Source organism: Hypomesus transpacificus, chromosome 10 (genome assembly GCF_021917145.1).
Source record: "Hypomesus transpacificus isolate Combined female chromosome 10, fHypTra1, whole genome shotgun sequence".
NCBI lineage: Eukaryota > Metazoa > Chordata > Actinopteri > Osmeriformes > Osmeridae > Hypomesus > Hypomesus transpacificus.
Genome location: NC_061069.1, coordinates 7,163,226 through 7,174,706, shown reverse-complemented (window position 1 = coordinate 7,174,706; position 11,481 = coordinate 7,163,226). Strand labels below are relative to the sequence as shown.

The window sequence follows — 11,481 nt, the reverse complement described above, 5'->3', positions numbered from 1 at the left end:
AGCTTTATGACAATATTCAGTTCAATGAATTGATGGATATTCTAAAGGGATTCAAATCAAGCTGTACTTCTGAAATGACTCCCCTTGAGTCACTTTGGGGAGTTGGTTTTATTTGGATTGTAGAATATGTCCTGTTTGTTGACTGTGGCATTGTTATTGTGTGTCTCCTCTGTTGTGGCTGGGGGAATGAGACATAAAGTAAGACCTCAACTTCCTGCCCCTTGAGTGTAGTAAGAGAGGATCTTAGAAGTAGCCGAGCCGTGAGTTCACCCAGCAGCTGGTACTGCAGTGTACAAGGAGGGCCTTTTGTATGGGGTTTGGGAGGGTTGCATGGAACAGCAGCCACACCACAAAGATTCCAGTTCTGGCACCAGTGACAAATGGCAGCCTCTGCCTCAGCTTTGGCCCACATCCTCTCATGGCCCAACTCTGGCACTGGTGGAGGAGGAGGGGGTCAACTGAACACCATCAAGTACACCAAGTATTTTCTCTCACTCTCTCTATCGTTCTCTCTCTCTAAAGTTTCTCTTTATCTCTCGATCAGCCTTTTCCGGTCTCTTAGTCCATCTCGCTCTCTCCTCACTCTCCATCTCTTTCTCTCCCTATTTCTCTCTCTCTTTCTGTCTGATGAGAAAAGCTGAGAACATGGTCCCTGTGTTCCCCTCCATTGTTTGTGTTTCTGTGGTGGATGAGTTCTGTTGTTTCCGTCCCAGTACTGGGGTTTGGCGGAAGATCTCTTTAATCACCAAACAGGGCTTTATAGCATGCTTTGCTAACATCAGAGGGATTTCACACAAAGGGGCCTCTTATTGCACATGGGAGTATTTACCAATGCAACATGGCCAAGCAGAGTTTCTGCCCCTCCTCTCGGCTCTCCCCGAACTGGATTGATTTAACTGTGCCGCTGCCATTGTCTATACAGCAGATGCTGGCCATATTGACACAGAGCTTTGGCACAGCAGCTTCTGACAACCTCTCCTGTAGACTATGCTAGACTGCCTCATCCGTGTGACTCATTATTTGGCTGAGGACATTGTTTCTGGTAGCAAAGTAGAACGGTGAGAGGAGAGACCCAGTCTTTATCACAGTCAGCTTGATCACAGTCTGTAGATGCAGAGGGAATGTGGGTAGAGTAGTGATGATGCGATTCAAAATGATGGAAGGGTATCTTCTACAGCACACATGATGCTGTTAGCAGGCTGTTGTCGTGCACCACACCCTTCTTCAATCTCTTACTTTATTGCTCTCCAGAAATTACACAAATGTCTAAAGGGACACACGGAAAGAACACAAGGAGAGAACAGCACATCCAGACAATTATTTTCAACATGTCTTTAATCAGATCCAGAAAGACAACAACTTTGTTCCTCACATCATCCATCTGTGCTGACATGTTAGGGGACGCAAGCAGTAAACTTTAAGTAGAAAAATATGTTTGTACCCTTCTGTCATGCTCTAAAATATAAGGGAAATGTCAATTTGTACCTGTGAATTTAAGGAGCAAACAAACTTTGGACAGTTTTCAATGGTCAAGAAAACCTCCCTGATGAAATTACATTTCATGGGCATTTATAGATTCCATGTGTTAGGACTGAATCACAAGAGACTAGACTTTGTGACTATTTCAATTTCAGAACAATGCTCATGTTCACCCCTATCTCCCTCTCATCTAGCTAACACAAAGGAGGGGCAGTGAGCCTTTGATTAGCCACATAGGACAACACAAGGGTCAACGCACCATAACAGCCCTCTGCTCAACTCCCTGTTCCTGTTGTAGCTCAATGGGATCCCCCCACCTAATATGCCTCTCTCTTTCCTGGACCCACCAAATCCTGTCGCTTCTAGGGTGTTTGTCCGGATATAACACAGGGCCTTTCCGGAACGATAGAACAGGGGGAATAAAAGAAGGAGGGCTGGAGTCATTCTCCCAGAGCACAGATCCAGGATTAGAGGAGGGAGAGTAGATTCCATGGTGACTACCAGGGAAACCTAGTGATGAGGCCAAGCTGTCAGACAATAGAGATTACTGAGAGCCTTGCCTGGACACTGATCTCCTGGTGAATGCTGCTGTTGTTCTAGGTCAAGGATTGAGGCATTCTAAAAAATCTTAACTGAGGTTTCTGTTTGCACATACTGCATGTAGCTGTTCACACACAGAATTCTGCTCTTCTTCTTGTTTCCCTGATGTCTTTGAAAAGGTGACTGAACAAGAAAATAAAAAAACAAAGTTGAACATTTGAGTTAAAAACTTTGAAGAATGCCTTGCCCATCTGTGCTAGCTGGATCACAAGGGTTGAGGAGTAGAGGTTGAGATGGGGAAGGTGTTACTGTGTCACCCGAGGGTCAATAGGATTAGAGAGGAACGCAAAGCCTGCAGTTCAAAGAAACAGGAGGTCAAAGTCAATAGGCCAAATCTTTGACGGCAGTTTGGCTCCCCCCCTCTCGCTTTTGTTCTATATGCAGGTGTTTGTCTGCCTTTCTTTGATAATTTTCCCTTCAAGCATATAAAGATAAAAAGACAAAGTATGTACCTGCCGGATTTAAAGACAAATGTGCAGCGATAATTGCTTTGTGTTCAAACTCCGCATGTTTTGATCCCTAAAAGACAGAGACACGAAGACTAGGCTCAGTATTACAAGGTAGTAAACTCTGAGATATGCATTTCAAGTATTACATTTAATTAAATCATTCAGTTATTGCATACATGTTAAAAAGCAGGGCTAAATCTTATGCACGTAGACTACTATGAGTCGTATCATGCCACGCCCCTAACAATCCATCACAGGCGGGGGCGTAAAGTTGCTCCAGACTTTCCACACGAGGAACGCGCTGCGCGTTGAAGACGTGCGCAAAAATGCAGTGGTCGATTACTATATTGAAGTAAGACAAGTTTTTGTTCTCAAGGTGCATAACCGACAAAGATCGTAAACACATTAGTACATCTGTAGGCCTTTAGCTTTGTTCACAATTTGGAAAGCTAGTCATGCTTCGGACTTGAATAGTTTGGCGATTTAGTCGAACTTGAACTTCGGATGGATCAGGTGCTCGGTTTTGCTCCCTTGTACCTATAAGGACGAAGATTTTTTTATCACTTGATTTATTTTGCATCAACAGCAATAGGCATGGTGTTTGAATATAAATCATTCACCCACACTGGATAAATCATGTCAAAATTCATCTCGGAAATAAGGACGGAGGGCTGATCATTCTAGTCAGACAAGTGAAGCTGTTGAGCAGTTTGCAGAAATGGAGTCACCTATAGTATTGCTTCTAATTGTCCTTTTAGGTAAGACCTTATCACGTCTGCTTGATTTCTATATTGTTCTGTATTTCTAAAGAATATCAATGGAAATGTGAAAAACGAATGGGTCAGACTTCAATTAATTCATGAAGTGTTAATATCCTACACTTGGTTGTAGATCAACAGATTCAAAAATACATCTCGTTATTGGTACATGGTGTATGAAAAGCCCATAAAAATATTGGCTGTCCTACAGGTCTGCTGTGCGTCGGTGCAGAATATAGGCATAGAAGCACAGTATAAACCTGTCTGAAGCGGGACTTGCAACTGCTTTAACGAGTAGCTTACACCTGTTTGCACCGCTACCGCTTATTAATGTGTGTGTGTGTGTGTGTGTGTGGATGCGCATGCAATATAGGTTACTAAATTTCAGCAGTGAGATATAGACCTGATAATCACTATATTTTTTTCTGCAAACAACATTTTTGGAATTAGTCTTCAACAGGTTATTCACCAGGACTATGTCTCTTTTGCCTCATTGATGTACGTTATTGAAAAACAAAAGCAATAAAGGGTAGCCTTGGGCTATCGGCTGGATAAAAGCATTGGGAGAGTTAAGACCTTTCAAGTTTAGACTATTCTTTCCGGCCAAAAAACCACAGAAGTGGCGGATTACTGGACTGGAGTTGACCTGTTCCATCTGGTGGTAATAACAGTGGAAGCAGCCTCTTGGCTACAACTTCAGATGAACTGTGAGATTAAAAGTATATATTTTAGAAACCACTTGCTCTTAAGTGTGTTTAAGTGTATCTAACATGTAATCAATATTGTTAGAAGCGATTAAACCACTGTCAAGGTTTACTAGTGTGTGCTGTAAATTTATAGGGAAAAATTTTTCAGGAGATAGTCTGATGCATCGAGTTCATAGAGAAAATGGAGTCCTTAAAAAAGCTCACATCAATGTTTCTATTCAGTAATAGTCGATTTAACCCACAAATAATCAAATTTAGACAGACAAAAAAATGATCACGTGGTGGATTAAAATGACATTTTAGGCAGACTACAAACTGTTCACATGGTGGATTAAAATAGCATATTTAAATGGGTGATATGTTTAGAGATTAATGAGAAAACATTCCCCAAAAATCCAGCCATAATGCCATCGGAGCTCTATGAATAATTCAATTTAATAAGGTTTATTAGTATGAAACTACATGCAGTCCTAGTTGATGATGTGCTATTGGAACGGTTCTGCTTTTTCTGTTCCCAAAATGATCTGGAATACTCCAGTTTGTCAGGGGTCCCAAAATTGTTACCTCACTGGTAGGAGCTCGCCAACTGGAAATGTTCTCTGTGGTTTAGAGCTTTGGGAGTTTTGTGGGCTCTTTGATTTAGATAGAGGGCAATGGTTTAGGAAATTGGTGAGGGACCAGAAAGTCTTGAGTTGCTTTTTGGCCTTGGCTGTGGGAGGCTTAAAGATATGACAATTGAAGGGTTAAAGACAGGAAGTTGAGGAGACTCCCAGCTCTCACCCATGCAGCAGTCTAACTACTGCTGGTTTGCACACCCATGGGTGAGAGTGCTGGGATCATTGATCAGCTTTAGATTACTTTTGAAACTGATATTACCTTGCATACACATTATAGAAAAAGAACATGCATTCTAGATACACATAGCAGGACAACGTACTCTCTTAACCATATGCGTGGTTTGACATAATCAGGTGTCTAAGCCACTATGTTAACATGGTGGATTATAATGCAAAACTTGTAAGAAACAAAATAGCCTGCTGTATCACCAGTGGTGTTATCCAGTCCAGCTGACTGTATTTTGTATCAGGTGTACTGTTATTCAGCATGGCTCAATGCTCAGGAATTTGTTTTATGTTTGGCATGGGAAAGTGATATCTTTACCTCAGTGTAAATCTTTACATTTTCAAGAGCTATCGATCCTTCATGTCTAGTGTAAATCCTGACCACAACTGTGAATGAGTATGTGTGTGTGTACACTGTACGTGTGTTTGTGTGGGGAGGTCCTAACCTGAGATTCAACCTGCTATTAAACTAGTGGTCCGGTGTGACCAACAGTGGAGTAAAGACTATGTTTACATAACACATCTCTCCAGGAAGTTCACAACAGTGGTTTCTGGTTTCCTCAGTTTTAAAACAAGCTCTTGGCAGCCGCTGTGGGTCTGTCCTCTGGACAAGGCCAAGCTGCAGGTGCAAACAGTCTAGAAAGATCCACAGAGCAAACTGAAAAGCAATCTCTTTGATATGCGTACAGCTCCCGCCAGCACTTCAGCATCACTAATGATACCAGCTAAGTCCTGAGATCATGTGCGCTCACGCTTCTACTGAGAAACACTATCATGTGGTAGTTCAAATCTTTGATATTTGATATTGAGTAGATACACTTAATAGGCTAAAACAGTCAGATTCACGTTTGGTCATTTAATTTAACAGTTTCCTTAATTCTATGTTTCCCCAACAGTAGTAGTTTCAAATCAAACACTAACTTAGAATATAGTTAATACTATTACGCCATCATTTTAAGTGGTAAAGTTATATTGCTGTGCAAATCATGTAGAAAAATCATGTTTAAAGCCAAGTCTTTATTTCAAGGAAGATTTTGATGAAATTACAGCAATACTTGTAATAAATCTGCTGCTTTGAAGGCTTTTCTTTGGATGCTCAGATGTTCTTTGCCTCAGGCTTTTAAAATACTTTAATTTCCGACATTTCGTCCTCTTAAGCCTGGCCCATTGTTAAAGGTTTTGTTATTTCATGTGGTGCGCCAGCAGCGCACTAATGAAACTGAAGGTTGGGAATACTTTTTGGATTGCTCAGCAACTTTAGAGTCTGAGTAGGTAAAAACATTATGAAAATAAATAAGTAAATATAAACCGTGTTTCACCACAAATTACTTTTATCGTGAGAGTCATCTATAGTATACTGACTGATGACATACCTGGTGTAACAGGTCATTGATCCTCTGTAGTTAATCCCTAAGTGATGACAAGGGTTAAATTGACTACCTTAAACCTCTTATTACTTCAAAGATGTTCAGTCGAATGAAGCACAGCAAATCCCTGGACCGCACATCAGAGTAAAGTTGATTGATGACATTTCGCTCAAAGCCAAATCCAGACAAATTCGTAAATGTTGTACTGTAAAACATTTGAAGAAAACCTAAGATGTACTTAATTGCTGCGGGAGTCAACTGATCTTTTCCTTGTGACTTTAAATTCATCCGCACTGGTTTGTAAGCATGGACATTCATTTCTTTGACAACATTTGTCAGGTGCTTTTGGGGCAGTTTAAAACAGGAAGGTTTTTTTCAATGTGGAATTTTTGTAGGTCAGGTTTAAGATTACATTTGACCACTACTCACAATAGCATTTAGCCAAACGTTCTTTGACAAAATATTGCTACGTTTAAATGTTCATGCTGTTGTTATTTTTCCGCACAGGTTGGAGTGAAGGTTCCTCTCTGCATTACTCCGACGGCAGGACCAACCGTTTCTCCCTAGAGAAAACTTTTGGTAGGCCAGTCAAGGAGTCCCAGTGCCACCATATGCTCAAGCATCTGCACAACGGTGCCCGCATCACAGTGCAGATGCCACCCAACATAGAGGGTCATTGGGTGTCAACCAGGTGAGTTGTCTGTCTGGATGAACATAGATCCCTTTCGTCCACTTTTGAGAAGAAACAAAAACGGTTTCTCTTCTTTGTGTCAGCTGTGAGGTGAGACCAGGCCCTGAGTTCCTAACCCGCTCCTACCAGTTCTACCCAAACAACACCTTCCGGGCCCACCAGTTCTACTACGGGGACAACCACTGCACCACCCCCACCTACACCCTGGTGGTGAAAGGGAGGCTGCGCCTACGCCAAGCCTCCTGGATCATCCGGGGGGGCACCGAGGCCGACTATCAGCTCCACCGCACCCAGCTGGTGTGCCACAGTGCGGCTGTGGCCAAAGACCTGAGCCAGAGGCTCAACCGCAGCTGCCGTGGGGCTGTGAGGGCCAAGGGGCCCTGGAAGCCCAACGTGAGCTACGAGCTCTGGAGCGAGGAGGGCGGCTGTGACTGTTCGCAGGAGCTCAACTTTGCCATGCACGAGCTGCAGCTGCTGCGGGTGGAGAAGCAGTACCTGCACCACAACCTGGACAATCTGGTGGAGGAGCTGTTCCTGGGAGACATCCACACAGAGCCGGCCCAGAGGATGTACTACCGGCCTTCCAGCTACCAGGCGGCACTGCAGAACGCCAAGGTCAGTGGGTGTTAGTGGGTGATAATGGGTGTTAATGGTTGTTAGAGTTGTTGTCACATTAGGTTTTACAGTGTTTGTTGTCACAGTTGGTGTTTCGATGGTGGTTAGTGGTTATTAGACTGTCTGTCACAAAGGGGTGTTACAGGGGTGGGTAAAGCGTTCCGGTGATTACCCTTGTACAGTTAGTCATCTTTTTCATGTTTTATAAAAATGTCGGCTGTCGAAGAGTTATGTGTCCAGTTGTACTGGGGAGATGGGTCAGTGTGTCTTAATTCTGTCACAAGAAAAGCCAATTAATTCAGCGTCCACAAAGGAAGTCATTTCAAGTTTTTACATCACAGAGCAACAGCTGTTCCTCTCTGCGAAACCCAATAGCAATGCACCAACTGTCACCCTTTAAGTGGATTACTTTGAAATCCTTTCTAGTCTCCTGTCTAAACAAAAACACATTTGTCCAGAGATTATAGGGCTTGGTATCGTTCATCTCAATGTAAACAGTGCACGGGTGAGGAACTGTGATCAGACTAACTCCCCCGGGGCTCTGTAAATGACCAGTGTAGTGCTCTTAAGCTCCACTGGGCTCCAGAGAAGAAACGTGAAACCCGACCTACTGTATCTCTGGGAGTGATCAACATGTGGGATTCTTAGAATCTGGTATCGTGCGTCCTTGGGAATTATTCCGCCCAGCGCATAGCAGGTCTGATTTCATACATGCCTGAGGCCATATCGAAACGTTTGCATGCATTTTTCTCGTCTTTTTTTATCCCTTCTTTTTGTTTTTTAGGCTGCAGTCTGTATCGACCATATTTCATTGCAGCTGGCTTTAACTCAACACCAGTATGAATCATCTGTACTTTGTTTGCAAACAGTTCAGCTTTTACCAGTAAATGGAGTAGATGTTGTAATGGAGGCATCTGCATGGAGCCCGATGCTCAGAGAACTGCCGTAGTCCTTCTTTTAAGAAAACATAAAAATCAAATCATCAACCAGACCATCTAGTGAGGCTGTAACAGTTATTCGGTTGCCATGGTGACTGTTCATTCCATTAATCTGAAGTGGCATGATTGGGTCTGGTCTGAGTCCAGTCCATTATGCAATGCTACCATAATGTTCCTTTGAGGGTATTGGATAGATTTTCAGCAGCGATGCAAGAGCAAGACATCGTGTGTTTTAACTTTATTCCGTGTTGCTAAAAGCATGCTCTGCCAGACTATTGCGTTGCCCAGTGGTACGGAAACACAATTTGTGACCAAGATCTCTATTACGACAGTAGATGAATCGATCCCATGCAGCACTATGTGAAGTCACCATAGGTTTGTTGACAGGTAAAGCAAGGGGGAAAAGAGGGTCAGGAATGAGCCCAGCAGTAAGGAAGCCTGTGTTTTAGGAGCTGAGGAACTTTTAGAGGCTGGAACATCTTTTACTCACATGCAATCTCTCTCTTCTCTCTTTCCTATATATTCCTCTCTCCCATTATCTTTATTGTCCCCTTCATACATGGAACAGTCCACACGAGAGGCCACTGCTTCAGTGGTCCTGTCAACCCCTTCACACTGAGCAGCTCATGGACTGCACCAATGTGGTTTTAGCCCAGCAAAGGGTTGAAAAGTCTGCTTTCCTTTCTGGTGATTTATTGTCCCTTGCCTGCCTTAAATCTTATAAAATCATAACGTTGTCTGTGAAGGAACTGGACTTAATAGTGTGTTACCACAACATATTGAATTCTTGTCAAGTTTTCTTGATTTGTCCCTATGGAAGGGTGTCTGTAGAACCTATAAGATGTAGAAGGCATAGGTGTCCACGATGGAACCTTTTTCTAGTCTTAACAGGATGTCTGCTTTAGGAATTTGGCAAAGCACGCATGACATGCAATAAATGAGATAAATGGCCTTGTCTACGATACCTTTGACCTTCTATCCATAATCCAATCGGTGTCATTCATTCCTAGAACCATGACCACGGCTGCATAGCCTGTCGCATCATCTACCGCTCCGACGAGTTCCACCCGCCCATCCTACCTCCACGGGCAGACATGACGGTGGGTTTGTACGGCCAGTGGGTGAGCCAGCGCTGTGAGGTCCGGCCAGAGGTCCTGTTCCTCACCCGCCACTTTGTCTTCCATGACAACAACCACACTTGGGAAGGCTACTACTACCACTACTCTGACCCCATTTGCAAACACCCCACCTTCAGCATCTATGCCCGCGGGCGCTACAGCCGAGGGGTGCACTCCACCGATGTTATGGGTGGCACTGAGTTTGTCTTCAAAGGTGACTATGCCATTGTTTGTGCATGTGAGTGGGTGGACTGTTGAGACATGTATGGTTAAACACGGGGTAATGATGTTGGAATGACAACTGCAAATGATGAATTGCCTCCTCTCTCTCTCCCCTCTCCAGTGAACCACATGAGAGTGAGGCCCATGGATTTGGCAACCAACTCCTTGCTCAACGTGTTCAATGGGAACGAATGTGGAGCCGAGGGCTCCTGGCAGGTGGGGGTCGAGCAGGACGTCACCCTGACCAATGGCTGCGTGGCACTGGGCATCCGGCTGCCCCACACTGAGTATGAGCTGTTCCGGATGGATCAGGACGCCCACGGACGCTACCTGCTCTACAACGGCCAGCGGCCCAGTGACGGCTCCAGTCCTGACCGTCCCGACAAGCGGGCCACGTCCTACCAGATGCCTCTGGTCCAGTGCTCTGCCAGCAGCCAGCACTCAGAGGCCGGCGGGGAGGACAACGACCAGCCCCTGAGGCTTAGCAACAGCTGTGAAACGTGTCACAGAGGCCAGACCAGGGACTGCCCATTACTTCTGGCTTTATTGGTGACTCTTCTGTTCCCTTGGGGCTGCAGCTTCTAAACAGTTTGGCTGAACACGAGAGCCAATGATGAAAGGAGTGGCACGAGCACCAGGAGAGAACTGACAAGAAGACTGCTTGTTAACTTGACACACTTGAACTTTTTTTCTCTGCTCTTGGAACTATGGAAGCTGGGGTCACCAAGGTGGAGAACAAGTTGAGACTTGTTCTTTTGATACCTGTTCTTTGAACTTCTTACCAATTACCAAAGACTTGACACTGCTGCACCAGAGAAACTGCACTTTAGTAGAGAAGATGAAAAGTCTGAAAAGTTGATGTACTAACAGACAGGACTGTGTCTGTAATTTGAGTTTAACTTGAGATGTTAAGTTTTTTGGTACTACAAGCAGATAAAATACTATTAAGACAATTGTGGTCTCTTGTTTTATAAAGAAAAAACAGATTTTCGGGATGCAGGGTAAAAGGGAAATAAGTTGAGTGAACTTTTTTTAATGATCATATTTAAATGATCTGACCAATAGAAGGGGTTTGATTAATGTAGCCTTCAGTCCTATTGGCTGGGCCACACGACCTTTGACCCCCTAATGGAGAGAGATGACTGCTACTGAACCGTGTATGTGTGTGTGTGTGGTGTGGGTGACAAACCCGACTACACCTAACCAGAGATGGTATAACAGGGTTGTAGTGTTAAAGATGAGCGCATACAGGGGGTGTTTTTTAGGCCGGAATTGCTCAGGAGGTAGCCGGGGGTGGCCAGCAGATTATTACAGCTGGCTGTGTCCATGTCCTAAATGAATCAAAGAACAGGAACGGAGAGAGAGATGTTCAAAAAACATCAGAAAATAACTAAGTAATGAACAATGTAAAGCAAAAAAACTAAATGAACAATGTTAAGAACTTGGTACAAATATTAAGATTAGAAAATGACTAAGTACAAGACGACATTAACTAAATGACAATTATTAACAATATTTTGGAAGATGAAGACCATATTTACCTCAAATCACTGACTTCGCTCTCATCCACAGAGAAGCCAAAATGACAGGGTGAGTAGCTCCTAGATGTGAACAGGCCGTTTTCCGAACGTCCTGCTGTTCCAGAGCCTTGTCAAATGCGTGGATGAAGAAGTTGTAGATGTCTCATAACTATAA

At 43.8% G+C, this 11,481-nt stretch overlaps 1 protein-coding gene across 1 annotated transcript; it reads left to right on the top strand.

The window, feature by feature from the left end:
- Positions 1-2,812: 2,812 nt before the first annotated feature.
- On the top strand, positions 2,813-11,475 carry LOC124473141 (protein APCDD1-like). The gene is made up of 5 exons (XM_047028420.1): positions 2,813-3,286; positions 6,710-6,893; positions 6,977-7,508; positions 9,457-9,778; positions 9,908-11,475. Exons 1-5 carry the CDS (start codon positions 3,247-3,249, stop codon positions 10,369-10,371), a joined length of 1,542 nt encoding a protein of 513 aa, XP_046884376.1. The 5' UTR covers positions 2,813-3,246; the 3' UTR covers positions 10,372-11,475.
- Positions 11,476-11,481: the final 6 nt, after the last annotated feature.

Bases quoted from the DNA above. Each gene is read 5' to 3' on its own strand.
- LOC124473141 (XM_047028420.1), top strand. From the start codon at position 3,247: ATGGAGTCACCTATAGTATTGCTTCTAATTGTCCTTTTAG. The intron at 3,287-6,709 runs GTAAGACCTTAT...TTTTCCGCACAG, and splicing joins GCTTCTAATTGTCCTTTTAG to GTTGGAGTGAAGGTTCCTCT. The intron at 9,779-9,907 runs GTGACTATGCCA...TCCCCTCTCCAG, and splicing joins CACTGAGTTTGTCTTCAAAG to TGAACCACATGAGAGTGAGG.